The 16,354-nt window shown below is 39.1% G+C and overlaps 1 protein-coding gene across 1 annotated transcript in view; it reads right to left on the reverse strand.

Annotated features, from left to right (window-relative positions):
- The window catches only part of peli3 (pellino E3 ubiquitin protein ligase family member 3), a 28,773-nt gene extending 14,267 nt beyond the window's left edge, over nucleotides 1-14,506 (reverse strand). The window contains exons 1-2 of the mRNA XM_061960001.2: nucleotides 14,375-14,506; nucleotides 3,378-3,566 (exon numbers count right to left, since the gene is read on the reverse strand). Coding sequence (XP_061815985.1) covers nucleotides 3,378-3,550 — 173 coding nt within the window. The 5' untranslated portion in view covers nucleotides 3,551-3,566; nucleotides 14,375-14,506. The remainder of the gene's footprint in view (nucleotides 1-3,377; nucleotides 3,567-14,374) is intronic.
- Nucleotides 14,507-16,354: the final 1,848 nt, after the last annotated feature.

The raw sequence follows: 16,354 nt of genomic DNA on the forward strand, positions 1-16,354 counted from the left end.
TGACGACTGATGTATTTCTTTATTGAATTATAACTCGTAAACGTCTGCTTACAGCATAGCCAATGGGAGGTCCTCTATTCCGCCCATAAAATCCAATAAAAAACATCTAAAACGCGGCAACAATACTCCATTTACTTTTCATGACTTGTATATCAACCAAGTATTAGTGATATTGTTGCACACAACTATTTACAACAGCGCCGTGATCACAAGCTTGTGTTTAATTACATCATCGAGTGGTAAGCTGCTTTCTCACTTCACTGCTTGTGAAGTTTATTGTAGATCATAAATCATGCCACTCACCTGGTTTAACCACCCTTTTCTTCGCGAGGATTATGAGTAATTTTTCATCTAAAACTAAATATAACAAGATTCTAGCAATCTGCATCCCAGTGGGAGCAGACATTGTCCAGTAAATTATGTTTTATTATGTTTGTTGGCTCTCAAGAAGTCTGCAGTGAGTAGTAATCAGTAATGATGTTTAAAAAAAAGTGAACATTGTGATGGTTTTTTAAAATGAATGCGCCACATAATCCTAAAATGATCAAAACACGTAAATATTACCGTATTTTTCGGAGTATAAGTCGCTCTGGAGTATAAGTCGCACCGGCCGAAAATGCATAATAAAGAAGGAAAAAAACATATATAAGTCGCACTGGAGTATAAGTTGCATTTTTTGGGGAAATTTATTTGATAAAACCCAACACCAAGAATAGACATTTGAAAGGCAATTTAAAATAAATAAAGAATAGTGAACTGCAGGCTGAATAAGTGTATGTTATGTGATGCATAAATAACCAACTGAGAACGTGTCTGGTATGTTAACGTAACATATTATGGTAAGAGTCATTCAAATAACTATAACATATAGAACATGCTATACGTTTACCAAACAATCTGTCACTCCTAATTGCTAAATCCCATGAAATCTTATAGGTCTAGTCTCTTACGTGAATGAGATAAATAATATTATTTGATATTTTACGGTAATGTGTTAATAATTTCACACATAAGTCGCTCCTGAGCGTAAGTCGCACCCCCGGCCAATCTATGAAAAAAACTGCGACTTATAGTCCGAAAAATACGGTAGGTGTTGACACATGAAAGCAGCGCAGTCAATTTGTCTAAAATAACGGCTCGCAAATGCCAGTGGGTTGTCGTCTTTTACTTAAAAGAGCCGTTCAAGAGACTCGACTTGCTCGCAAATGTCACAGCTCTATATTGTACAGTCGCCAATTAACCTAACATTCATATTTTTGGGAAAGTGGGAGGAAATGATCCAAAACATGATCACAAGCAAACAACGAAACCAAATGGAGGTTATCCAGGCAACCAGGTGAGCCAGACCTGCAGAATAATAACCTTTAAAGACCTAATATTGTACAGTATTCTAGAGCAACTGATTTTTACATTTTAAGGATGGAATGAAAAATGTTTACCTTTCCATTCAAAGAGGGCATTTGCATCATTTTTCTTTTGCATTTGTTTTTGATCCTGCTGCCTTTTTTTAATTGCAGCATTTTCCCTTTGCATTTTTTAAAATGTTTTTTGATCATTTCTCTGTTGGGAGCGTCAACCTGCCAGCCACTGTAGAAATGAACTCCCGGAACATTGAACTTTTGCTAGAGATTGAAATAAGAGCTGTTAAAATGAACAAGTCAACTCATGTTATTACCTATAAGTCGCAGTTTTTTTCATAGTTTGGCCGGGGGTGCGACTTATACTCAGGAGCGACTTATGTGTGAAATTATGAACACATTACCGTAAAATATCAAATAATATTATTTAGCTCATTCACGTAAGAGACTAGACGTATAAGATTTCATGGGATTTAGCGATTAGGAGTGACAGATTGTTTGGTAAACGTATAGCATGTTCTATATGTTATAGTTATTTGAATGACTCTTAGCAGAATATGTTACGTTAACATACCAGGCACGTTCTCAGTTGGTTATTTATGCATCATATAACGTACACTTATTCAGCCTGTTGTTCACTATTCTTTATTTATTTTAAATTGCCTTTCAAATGTCTATTCTTGGTGTTGGGTTTTATCAAATAAATGTCCCCAAAAAATGCGACTTATACTCCAGTGTGACGTATATATGTTCTTTTTCCTTCTTTATTATGCATTTTCGGCCGGTGCGACTTATACTCCGGAGCGACTTATACTCCGAAAAATACGGTAATCACAAAAAAATCATTGCATTAATCATGTACACACTTAGATTGATCAAGCAAATCATTTTGACCGTACCAGCTCTTTTACCCCTGTGATGAGGTGGCGACTTGTCCATGGTGTACACCGCCTTCCGCCCGAATGCAGCTGAGATAGGCTCCAGTACCCCCGCGACCCCGAAAGGGACAAGCGGTAGAAAATGGATGGATGGATGGAAGCTCTTTTACCTTAACCGCTTTACTGCACGGTCAGTGATCAGATCAATGCATACGTCAGTACAAAAATGAGTGAGGAGACCTACTCAGTGGCCTAGTGGTTAGAGTGTCCGCCCTGAGATCGGTAGGTTGTGAGTTCTATTAGTCATACCAAAGACTATAAAAATGGGTTAAATCACCAAAAATGATTCCCGGGCGCGGCACCGCTGCTGCCCACTGCTCCCCTCACCTCCCAGGAGGTGATCAAGGGGATGGGTCAAATGCAGAGGACAAATTTCACCACACCTAGTGTGTGTGTGACAATCATTGGTACTTTAACTTTAACTTTAAGACTCCGATTGGGATGCTCGCTGGCAAATTTCACACCAAAACACAGCCTGAAAGAACTTCAAAAGCAAAAAAATGATGTGCATTGAAGTCAAAGGTTAAATTCTGACAATGAAATTGCATTTGTGTACAAATATTGGGGTCTTTTCTTAAGCAAATGTTCAAGTATGCAACCTATGATTAATCCAAATTCTAAAATGTGATTAAACAAATGTATCAGCCCTAATTTTTAAATATATTGAAATTCACATCCATATACATGTATGTAAGTAACTACATAGAATATTTTGAACAAAGCTACACATTGGTTTTAGCATCTAATGAAGTAAAAATAAAGGGCCCCCTTGCACAACCCTTTTTCTGTACGCAACCCCCAGTGGAAAAAGTTTGTTCACCCCTGATTGAAATGAAATGAAGGAGGGCTTGATCAACAAGCTAACTGCATGACTGGAGTGCAAGCTAATACCGTTTGCTACATCAGTGATGTAATAATGGAGTCATTTGCAGCTTTAAGGCCTTCAAGGGCCCTCTGACCTTTCAATGTTACTCTAATCAAGATGATGGCGTGTCTGCATGCTGATTGATTTGCCTTTTGCTCCATTAAGGACTCCAACCCCCCCACCCCCCACAAAAGACAAGTGATTTTAGTGTCGCACCCTAAGACGATGAGTTCGCCGTACTTGACAGGCTCCCTGTCCTGGGTAAAGACTCCGTCCGGAAGTTGAGAGCTGGAGCCTAGAGGAGGCGAGGCCTGGCTCTTGTTGCACGATGGGCGCAGCTCCAGAGATGGGGGGGGACACAGCGCCTCGGAGCTACCCTCCAAAACCATGCCCACTGGCCACCACCTGTTAAGGACCAAAATCACTCAGTCAGTCAAAATCCAGAAGAAGCGTTTCTAATGCATACAGAGCTAAACTGTTCAATGAAACCATCAATGCGCTCTCCAAAGACAGGAATGATAATATTTCAACATTAAGCGAGTGGGCTCCAAGTGGATATTTTGACTCGGTTTACACATTTAAGTCCTGACGCGGCAGGTTCAAACCTATTATTAATAATAAAGTGGGCGAGACTGCCCACACTCAGCGGAAAGAAAGCATGACAGAGCCAGATAAGCCTGATCCTCCATGCAAGTGGGTTGGATAATCATCATGGGAATGTGAGGATGATGATGCTGGAACATTTGCTGAAGTAGAGCAGCATTCTTTATTAAGATTCCAAACGCAAGTAATTGTTGAATTCTTAAAGATCCCCATGCAAAAGTGACTTTTTAATCATGTTAAATAGTAATATGTAATAGATCCTGTTTATAAGCACCAAGTGTGAGAAAAAGCTATCATCACCCTAACTTGTTTGCTCCACTTTTGTGAGAAGAGGAGCTCAAAACATTCACTTTTGACTTTGTGATCAAGTAAAAACATCCTTCCTCATGGACATAATACCGCTTCATACGTGCCCCCAGCTGAATAAGCCCGCCAACGTGTAAAAAAGAAGAAAACAGGCTTTGTTACACATCTAAAAAACAACAACCTGCCAACTATCCATCAGTCACCTGCAGATGTGGGAGCCGTACAATTGGTCATGCTGTTTTTCTTTTGTGAATAGGCTAACCTTGCATGATGTTGTTGTGGAAAAGTGAGTGTTGCGTTAGCGTGTAGCTAACATTCATTGATTCATTGAATCAAAAATACTGAAATTCCACGACACAGTGAAAAAATTATACACAACGCAAACTATAATCTGCTAACCAAGAATACACAACAATGATTCTCAACAAAAGAGGAGAAATATAATCTTAGAGAAATTTTTAATTTAAAACATTTGTACGCACGTACAACACTTGTTCTGTTGTGTTTATGTTGTGTTACGGTGCGGATATTCTCCCGAAATGTGTTTGTCATTCTTGTTTTGGTGTGGGTTCACAGTGTGGCGCATATTTGTAATAGTGTTAAAGTTGTTTATACGGCCACCCTCAGTGTGACCTGTATGGCTGTTGATCAAGTATGATTTGCATTCACTCATGAGTGTTTAAAGCCGCATATATTATGCGACTGGGCCGGCACGCCGTTTGTATGGAGGTAAAGCGGACGTGACGACAGCTTGTAGAGGACGCGAAAGGCAGTGCCTTTAAGACACGGCCCTAATATTGTTGTCCGGGTGGATATCGGGAGAAATTCGGGAGAATGGTTGCCCCGGGAGATTTTCAAAAATCGGGAGGGTTGGCAAGTATGGGCACACCACCAGCAGAAATCATTAAAAAAACGAAACTCAGTTGACAGTAAAAAGTCGTTGTCGCAATTGTTGGATATGACTTTAAACCATAACCAAGCATGCATCACTATAGCTCTTGTCTCAAAGTAGGTGTACTGTCACCACCTGTCACATCACGCCCTGACTTATTTTCAGTTTTTTGCTGCTTTCCTGTGTAGTGCTTTAGTTCTTGTCTTGCGCTCCTATTTTGGTGGCTTTTTCTCTTTTTTTGGTATTTTCCTGTAGCAGTTTCATGTCTTCCTTTGAGCGATATTTCCCGCATCTACTTTGTTTTAGCAATCAAGAATATTTTTGTTGTTTTTATCCTTCTTTGTGGGGACATCTTTGATAGTCATGTCATGTTCGGTTGTACATTGTGGATGCCGCCTTTGCTCCACAGTAAGTCTTTGCTGTCGTCCAGCATTCTGTTTTTGTTTACTTAGTAGCCAGTTCAGTTTTAGTTTCGTTCTGCATAGCCTTCCCTAAGCTTCAATGCCTTTTCTTAGCGGCACTCATCTTTTGTTTATTTTTGGTTTAAGCATTAGATACCTTTTGACCTGCATGCTGCCTCCCGCTACTACAAAGCAATTAGCTACCGGCTGCCACCTACTGATATGGAAGAGTATTACACGGTTACTCTGCCGAGCTCTAGACAGCACCGACACTCAACAACAACACATAATTTGCAGACTATAATTACTGGTTGGCAAAAAATTTTTTTAACCCAAATAGGTGAAATTAGATAATCTCCCACGGCACACCAGACTGTATCTCACGGCACGCGGCACAGTGGTTGAAAAACACTGATGTAAGCCATATAGGCCACACCTGGAAGTAGCTGTAGGTGTTATTGGATTGTATGATGATCAATGATGATGACAAGGAAAACAGCGCTTTATCATCACATGACGGATTGAGATTGAGTCAAGCAGCCGGTGGGCATTTCATTAGCCCGACTGAATATTGAGCGGCAGCAGACACTTTGCCAAAGTGGACTCTTAGGAGGCGGGATGAGCGGAAGCAAGAGGAGTGGAAGGACAGCTGACATTCTGTCATTTAGGTGCCGGTCTTTTCCAGGACTGCACAAAAGGCAAAGGTAGCCTAGCAGGGGGCGGGGTGACTATGGAGGATGAAGAGCATGGAGACGTGACGCTCATCTCCACGGCGAAAGAAAACAAATCACAGAAGCTTGCACGTCGCTGGAGGAGGTCATGAAGCGAGGAGAGGAGGGGAAAACAGGACGGCTATGGTGGAGGGAGTCAGGGTCGTAGGGTTCGTGTGTGTGTGTGAGAGTTTGGGAACGCATGCGTAAAAGCTCTATGCACTGGCAGGGTGATGGATTGCCACACTTTTTCTAATCAAGCCACAGTCACATCCTGTGGGTGGAGGCAGAAAGTGTGTGTGTGTGTGTGTGTGTGTGTATGGGCTGGGGGGGGGACGATGAAAGGAAGAAGACAAAGGAAGATTACAGAATAATGGAGTCAAACAGTCAAGCGCACAACACACACTTGCTGCAAGGCTGCGGTGCTAAAACACACACAACCTAAATATATTGAAATAATATAGACCAAAGATCTGCTGTTTTTATCATCTTCCAACCAATTTGCCTTCTATAATTAGTAGGGGTGTGGGAAAAAAATTGATTCGAATTCGAATCGCGATTTTCATGTTGTGCGATTCAGAATCGATTCTCATTTTTTTAAAAATCGATTTTTTTTAAATTTTTTAACATTTTTTTATTTTTATTAATCAATCCAACAAAACAATACACAGCAATACCATAATAATGCAATCCAATTCCAAAACCAAACCCGACCCAGCAACACTCAGAACTGCAATAAACAGCAATTGAGAGGAGACAAACACGACACAGAACAAACCAAAAGTAGTGAAACAAAAATGAATATTATCAACAACAGTATCAATATTAGTTACAATTTCAACATAGCAGTGATTAAAAATCCCTCATTGACATTACCATTAGACATTTATAAAAATGTAAAAAAAAGAACAATAGTGTCACAGTGGCTTACACTTGCATCGCATGTCATAAGCTTGACAACACACTGTGTCCAATATTTTCACAAAGATAAAATAAGTCATATTCATTTAATATTTAAAACAAATTTACATTATTGCAATCAGTTGATAAAACTGGGGTAGATCAGCAGACTGGGGTAGATCCTGCTGAAATCATATGTATTGAATGAATAGAGAATCGTTTTGAATCGGGAAAAAAAATCGTTTTTGAATCGAGAATCGTGTTGAATTGGAAAAAAAAATAAAATCGATTTTGAATCGAATTGTGACCCCAAGAATCGATATTGAATCGAATCGTGGCACACCCAAAGATTCACAGCCCTAATAATTAGCAATTGTTGGTGTTGTTGTATGTCATAACAACACTTCTGTAGCTTCTAAAGCGTTTATTGTATGAGCCAGAGAGGTTGCTGAGTCGGTCAAATTTCTACACCCTTCAACTCTTTGGGGCCGAGGAGAAAATATAGCTGAACAAAATGGCCTTTGATTGTTTGGTATCAGGTTTCCTTGTTTGCTTTCGCTTTTCAAAGCCTTGCCGCACCTAAAGCACAGACGAGAAAAAAACGTGACGACACCCAATCCAATGTTATTGATCAAGCGTCCGTGTAATTACGTCATAATGCTGCACCTGCAGACTTTTAGAGCAAGATAGTGACTAAAATAGGCTCTAAACAGCGATGTCGCTTGACATGAGCTCATTTGATTGCTAAGTGGGGACTCAGCAGGAAATGTTGTGGTTATCATGACAGTCACGCGTCTCCCCTATAGGATATGGCTGCTCCAAAATGGAAGTAAGCAAGCTAATTTCCAAAACCCTTTTTTTCCCCATTACAGGTCACTTTTTAAGCCATTCACCAATTCTAATGTGTTAATTGGTGTCCAATATTACAACTGTTCTTACAATATTTCTTCAATAAATTCCTGTAAAACAAGCTAGGAAAATACCAACCTTTAGCCTTAAGCCAGCTTGGGACGAGCGGTATAAAATGTATGTTTTGAATGATTTTGTTCAAGTCAAAGTGCATTTGTGGTACGAAGCACAAAAAGTGTGAAGTTAGAGTATACTTTAATAAAACAATTGACCATAAACGGCCGATATAACGCGTATGTAACATCACATCTAGTATCTTGTAACACACACTATTTTGTGCGGGAAAAATCTATGCGACAATGCTAACACTTGTTATCAATTTTGGAAATAAATACCTGTGCTTCACCCCACCCCACACTCCCGCTCTCTGCCCGCCCACTGGTGGGGAAGGGTGACTGTGTGTGTGGGAGAAAGATGGAGAGATGAAAAAGACCAAAAAGAAACTGATAGTGTGACAAATCAACCTGTTCAGAATATAAACATATATATAAACACAGTATATATGTACATTTGTATATATATATATGTATGTATGTATGTATGTATGTATATATGTATGTATGTATATATATATATATATATATATATATATATATATATATATATGTATATATGTATATATATATATATATATGTATATATATATATATATATATATATATATATATATATATATATATATATATATATATATATATATATATATGTATATGTATATGTATATATATATATATATATATATATATATATATATATATATATATATTATAATTAATAAATCCCACATATCTTGCTTTATGTTTGAAAGCATCAACGGCTGCCAGAGAACGTGTGTGTGTTTGTTAGTGTGTGTGCGTGTGTGGCATTATGTAACACGTAACACTCTGCAAATCCTCCACGACACTTTTATAAACACTTGTCTTATCCTTCTCTCAACGACTCTCACTTTTACAATTTTGGTGTTGCTTGATTTTGACTTAAAAAAAAAAAGCATGGTGGTAGAAAAACTTTACGTACCCCACTGGGCATCATATGTAGCCTACTGTAGATATTTGGTGAATATGTCGTCCACCTCCAGTCAAAAGTAAAAGAAGAAGCAACACATACAAATTGAGTTAGTTCTAAAAACACAAAACAGCCAAGCAAAAAAATATTAATATTTTTTTATACGGAATGAAGTACTCCTTCGTCCCTCATAAATTCACGCTTCGAATTTTGCGGCTTTTTAAAAATTTTTTTTTTTTTTTAAATCCTCGCGTATGACTGCAACTTGTTAGTAGTCAAAAAATGCATATTTAAAAAATATTTACATATCTTTTGCCCCAAGAATAAAAATGGCTAAATGAACTTCAAATAGCAAATCTAAGTTACAGCGCATCTGGAAAGTATTGTCAGTGCTTCACTTTTTCCACATTTTGGTATGTTAGAACCTTATTCCAAAATATAATAAATTCATTTTGTCCTCAAAATACTACACACAATGAAAATGTTTTTTTTTTTTAATATATTTTTTGCAAATTGATAAAATATAAAAAACTAAGAAATCATGTCTGTGTGATTGTATTTTACTGTACAGTATCTCTTATTTATGTCTTAAATGTATTACGACGGACGACCATCCATCCATCGGTAGTAGAGTATTACTAGTCTTATTTTCTATTATTTGTTTACTAAACTAGGTAAAACGGGTGTAAATGTGAATTTTCATATTTAGAGAGCTCTAATGATGTAAAAAAGAAACATATTTACAAGGTTGTAAACAGGTTTTTCTATGCTCAATGAAAATACTTATAAAAAAATATATATTTAGATAAGAATTCTTACTTCGCAAAAATTCGCTATTATATTACACCAATTTGCTTTGTCACCTATAACAGAAAAGTGAAGTGAATTATATTTATATAGCGCTTTTTCTCTAGTGAATTAAAGCGCTTTACATAGTGAAACCCAATATCTAAGTTATATTTAAACCAGTGTGGGTGGCACTGGGAGCAGGTGGGTAAAGTGTCTTGCCCAAGGACAAAACGGCAGTGACTAGGATGGCGGAAGCGGGGATCGAACACTCAAGTTGCTGGCATGGCCGATCTACCAACCGAGCTATACCGCCCCACAAAAGGTAAGATGTCAATTTTGTTTTAGCTTAACACATATTAACCATATTGTAGTAATTTTAGTATCATTGATCATATCATGAGTCAAAATGTATCTAAATACCTTCTTTTTGTATGTTTTTAATACAGGGAGCGCATATGAAAAGGTAAGAAAAAAGTCAGATACAACGAGACTTTAGTCTCATCATGAAATAATTGTTGCTGCATGAAGCCAATATAATAAAAATAATATAAAAATAAAAATAATTAAAGTTAAACATTAATAAATAAATAAAACATTCACATCCATTTTACATTTTCAAATGACTCCCCAAATATGAAACAAGGGCAAACATTTAACTTAACACCCATTTGAGGCATCTGATGACTCGACAGTTATTTGGTAGATATGCTAAGTGACCTCATAGATCACTGATTGCCGCATGAGTTCTTTAAGAAGATTTATTAGCAGCAACAGTTCATGTACTGTATGTGTGCAAGTGTCACCTCCAAAAGTGCATTATCGTATCCCAGATAGTGATCATGTGACCCAAAAGCTGGCATCTATACTGACATATCCATGCAAACACTCCTTAATATGGAGCTATCCAACCCTAAAATAACACTTCTTGCTCGTATAGCATCTCTGTTGTCGCCACAGCAACCCCAGGTTGACGTGTGGTATTAGTTGACTGAAGTCTGAAGAGTGAATATTGCAGCTGCCATAACCACACCATTCAGACTTTGGTGCACAATTTGACACAAACTGGCATGAATGTGCCTTGGAGGAGGTCTGCCTTCCCCAGAGTTTTGTATTTCGATCCACTGATAATTGTGTAAGTTTATCCCCTTTTCAATTGTAGGAACAATGCAGCACTTTCATGGTTATTTTTTTTAATGGAGAAAGGCATTAGATAAATGTTATAAAATTAACTTGTGTTGATTCAAGGAAATAAATATGTACAGTATATGCAAGATTTCACCTGGTGAGGTAAGGATGCTTGTTGGAAAGGGGAGAGAGCGGCCCAGAAGTACCAAGGAGGAACTGATCAATATTCTCGCTGGAGTTGAGAGCACAGTCACCAAGAAAAACACATGACTTTGGAGAATGTGATGGGGTCAAATGACACCAGGATTGAGCACTTTGGTATCAAGTGGACTTGAAGTGTTTGGAGGATGACAAATGCTGAATATAAATCCAACAACAGCATCTATACAGGTGCAAGTAGAAATATTCTGCTTTGGGGATTTTTTCCGACCAAAATCCATCCTGAGATGGTTTTTCAACTTTGCTGACCATCTGACATATCTAAACCACGATCAAGTATCATTGCTCTTAATCGACAATAAAAACCAATTCATTTGTAACCTTTAGCAGTGTTTTTCAACCTTTTCTGAGCAAAGGCACATTTTTTTCATTGAAAAAATCCCGAGGCACACAACTAGTAGAAATCTTTGAAAAATGAAACTCAGCAGCCGATATTGACAATTAAAAAGTCGTTCTCGCAATTGTTGGATATGAATTTAAACCATAACCAAGCATGCATCACTACAGCTCTTGTCTCAAAGTAGGTGTACTGTCACCACCTGTCACATCATGCCGTGGCTTATTTGGTGGTTTTTGGTGTTTTCCTGTGTGCCATGTTTTAGTTCTTGTCTTGCGCTCCCATTTTGGTGGCTTTTCCTGATTTGTTGGTATTTTCCTGTAGCAGTTTCATGTCTTCCTTGAACATTCCCCGCACCTGCTTTGTTTTAGCAATCAAGACGATTTAAGTTGTGCGGACGCTATCCTTCTTTGTGTGGACATTGTTGATTGTCATGTCATGTACAGATGTACTTTGTGGACGCCGTCTGCTCCACACGCTGTAAGTCTTTGCTGTCGTCCAGCATTCAGTTTTTGTTTACTTTGGAGCCAGTTCAGTTTTAGCTTCGTTTAGCATAGCCATCCCTAAGCTTCAATGCCTTTTCTTAGCGGCACTCGCCTTTTCTTTATTTTTGGTTTAAGCATTAGACACCTTTTTACCTACACAGTGCCTCCCGTATATTGTGATCACGACAAACAACAAACCATGTTCTCGACATCTACAAAGCAATTAGCTACCTGCTTCCCTCTACTGATATGGAAGAATATCACATGGTTACTCTACCGAGCTCTAGACAGCACAGACACTCCACAACGGCACATTATTTGCGGATTATAATTACTGGTTTGCAAAAAATATTTTTAACCCAAATAGGTGAAACTACATAATCTCCCATGGCACACCAGACTGTATCTCATGGCACACTAGTGTGCTGCGGCACAGTGGTTGAAAAACACTGACCTATAGTACCCCAATTTACAAGTTGAATTGGTTCTGTGACAGAGCTCTTAACGCAAAACACTTGTCTATCTATTCAACACCTCCCATTGAAACTAATTGAAATCAAATTAATTGGTGCAGCCCCCCAAAATATAACACTTTTAACACGTAACACGCCTGTTAAACAGGAAAAACTAACTTTTAGATAAGAAATATTGTTTAAAAACAATGCAACTGAATGTAGCACCAACAGTTTTGTGAAATAATGTACAGCAATACCGCGTGGCGCAGTGGAAGAATGGCCGTGCGCGACCCGAGGGTCCCTGGTTCAATCCCCACCTAGTACCAACCTCGTCATGTCCGTTGTGTCCTGAGCAAGACACTTCACCCTTGCTCCTGATGGGTGCTGGTTAGCGCCTTGCATGGCAGCTCCCTCCATCAGTGTGTGAATGTGTGTGTGAATGGGTAAATGTGGAAGTAGTGTCAAAGCGCTTTGAGTACCTTGAAGCTAGAAAAGCGCTATACAAGTACAACCCATTTATCATTTATTTAGCAATTAGAGTGAACATTTACGACATCTCCTTCCAGCTGCTTCTCAGTCAAACACACCATCAGCAGTTTTTCCATATTTCTAAAGGATCCATTTTTTTATTATTATCCATCCATCCATTTTCTACCGCTTATCCCCTTCGGGGTCATGGAGGGTGCTGGAGCCTATCTCAGCTACATTCGGGCGGAAGGCGGGGTACACGCTGGACAAGTCGCCACCACATTGCAGGGCCAACACAGATAGACAGCCTTTTTTTTAATTTTTTTTTTAAATATAACATTATTGACTGCCATTAGACACATTCTGCTTCAGTATGGTAAATATACGATACGCTCGACAACAAAAAAGGCGAGACGCTTGGGCCTGTTTTTGATTATAATTTTTTTTAAATTAATCTAATATCATCCGCACGCACGGCACGAGGTTAGTGCATGTGCCCCACAATACGAAGGTCCTGAGTTCAATCCCGGGCTCTGGATCTTTCTGTGTGGAGTTTGCATGTTCTCCTCGTGACTCTGGCTTCCTCTCACCACCAAAAACATGCACCTGGGGATAGGTTGATTGGCAACACTAAATTGGCCCTAGTGTGTGAATGTGAGTGTGAATGTTGTCTATCTGTGTTGGCCCTGCGATGAGGTGGGGACTTGTCCAGTGTGTAGCTGAGATAGGCTCCAGCACCCCCTCGCGACCCCGAAAAGTACAAGTGGTAGAAAATGGATGGATGGATGGATAATATTATCTTCTTCTCTGTCCCTGTCCCACACACTCACTTTTTCCTTCAATGGTTGGAAAACAAAGTTAACTATGTCCATCTGTAGCTATAAGCTAATGCCGGCGAGTAAGAGCTGATGTTTTGGATGAGTCTAAATATAACTAATGCATTTTGAGTATTTTAAATTGTTGTTTTGTCTGTTACAATAAATAGAACATAAAAACGCCGGACTGTTACTGTAAACAGATGCCCCCTTCCCCCCCATCCGCCCAGGCCGACCAACATGCATCATTCATTACTCAGCAACGTGTACAAAATATTGCTGGATCATGACTTATATTAACACTGAAACATTTTCATCCAATTATTCCACGGAATGATTTGAACATGTCCTCTGCCTCCGTCCCCCATTTACAGAGTCTTATTATTACTGCTGGGGGGGGGCAGATTGCAGTGGATTGCAGGGCCGTGCATGCATAATGATGTACAGTAGTAAATCAATAGGCCATAAAGAAACATTAGCCTTCCGTCATGTCGGCTTCTGTTTGGCATCAAACATGAAGTGCGTACAGTTTGCTGTCTTTTGTACCTGGGGGATTCCATTTCCAGAAAACATCATCATCATCATCACCACCATCATCATCATCACCATCACCATCATCACCATCACCACACATCCTCCTCAGCAGAGGGAAGGAAGACAAGCCAATTCTAACAAAGCACCTCTCCACCCCTCATCCCATGACAATAGACGGAATCAAGCAGATTAGAGGCGATAGCTGCCATTTGCTGTCATGGAGGAGCACAGCTGATGAGCACAGAAACAAAAGCGCCTACCCGCTGATGTTTTGCCAACGGAGCTCGGAAACCGCTGTGTAATTCCTCCTTTCGCGTGTCACTGTGGATTCGTGCGTGTATTTGGGTGTGTGTGTGTGTGTGTGTGTGTGTGTGAGGATGAGGATGGAGTGAACCTATCTCTCTCTCTCTTTCTCTCTCTCACTCTCCGACCAAGTAAACGCTGCTGCCTTCACGGAGGCTTGGAAATCCCTGCTTCGACATCCGGTTGAAGCGCACCTCAGTACACGTTACTTTACCCAAGGCACATATTTTACACGAGAAAAAAACCCTCCCGGAAACACACCAGACAAGAATGTATGAATGGCAATTAAGGTTAATTATGTACGCGATCCTAAAATACAGTGGAAGATCGTATTTAACCTAACACACCACGTGTGTCTTAATTATAGGACCGGGGCAGCGAGCGTACATAAAATATATCTGTTTCTCAGCTTTGATTGATTGATTGATTGAAAATTGTATTAGTAGATTGCAAATGAAGAAAATACATTATATGAAACAGTACAGTTTACACAGTACAGTACATATTCCGTACAATTGACCACTAAATGGTAACACCCCAATAAGTTTTTCAACTTGTTTAAGTCGGGGTCCACGTTAATCAATTCATGGTAACTGTGGTCTGTATGGGCCCCATAGGTACTCAGTTGTAAAACACTTTCACACCATGTGTAGCAGTAATAACAATATCAAACACACAGAAGTCTGGAGCTAAAGTCTGTTTAAAGTTTGTTAAGGGCAAAAATGATGACTAAAGTATTTTCATTTGCACTGTTCTAAAAATAGCTCAAATAGCAGCACTTACCAGTGAGCTGCCTCTATCTTTTAAATTGTATTTATTTACTTGCAAGCTGGTCTCGCTTTGCTCGACATTTTTAATTCTAAGAGAGACAAAACTCAAATAGAATTTGAAAATCCAAGAAAATATTTTAAAGACTTGGTCTTCACTAACTGACAAAGAAACAGATAACAGATTTGGTGTCCAGTTCAAAGTGTGACATGATTTATTTAAAAATTTGAGAGTTTACTTTTGTATTTTACATGAGTTATTATTTGTACAAACATGGTGCAAAGTAATTCATAATTTGTTAAAAAAATGTTAGTGGCTAGCTAGTTAAAATGGGATATTGTGATTTCACAAGACTGTCTTAGAAGTGATCATTTGAAAATGTTCAATTTGAAAAATGTGCACTTAGACAAAATATAAAAATAAAGTGTTGCATATTGATATTTATCTGTTTCTATATATATTTATTGTGAGAAATCATTAAGATGATCAGTGTTTCCACAAAGATAAATATCATTAATTATTAATAATAACATAGAGTTAAAGGTAAATTGAGCAAATTGGCTATTTCTGGCAATTTATTTAAGTGTGTATCAAACTGGTAGCCCCTGTGATGAGGTGGTGACTTGTTCAGGGTGTACCCCGCCTTCCGCCCGATTGTAGCTGAGATAGGCTCCAGCGCCCCCCGAAGGGAATAAGCGGTAGAAAATGGATGGATGGAAACTGGTAGCCCTTCGCATTAATCAGTACCCAAGAAGTAGCTCTTGGTTTCAAAAAGGTTGGTGACCCCTGGCTTAAAGCATCTGTTTGAAACATTGACACAGATGTCTAGAGGACGTTAATGTCGGGAATTGTTGGTGACGAACCCCAAGATGCAGAGATGGCAGGCTTGGTGCAGGAAAACATGACTTTTTAATGTCAAAAATAAAATGCAGGACAACAGGAATCAGGAACAGCTAACAGGAACCAGCATACAGGAAACGGCAATCAAGAGACGAGGAACCAGGGAAAACTGGAGACAGCAAACAGTCCACAGCATACAATACTCCAGCACTGACTGGAGGGCGAGGCAGGTATAAATAGTAGCCATATTGGCAATTGCCACCAGGTTTGCCAGACTGCCAATCAGGTACAGGTGAGGAAAACAAGTGCTCAGGGAGACGTGCAGGAAA

Source organism: Nerophis lumbriciformis, linkage group LG05 (genome assembly GCF_033978685.3).
Source record: "Nerophis lumbriciformis linkage group LG05, RoL_Nlum_v2.1, whole genome shotgun sequence".
Classification (NCBI taxonomy): Eukaryota; Metazoa; Chordata; class Actinopteri; order Syngnathiformes; family Syngnathidae; genus Nerophis; species Nerophis lumbriciformis.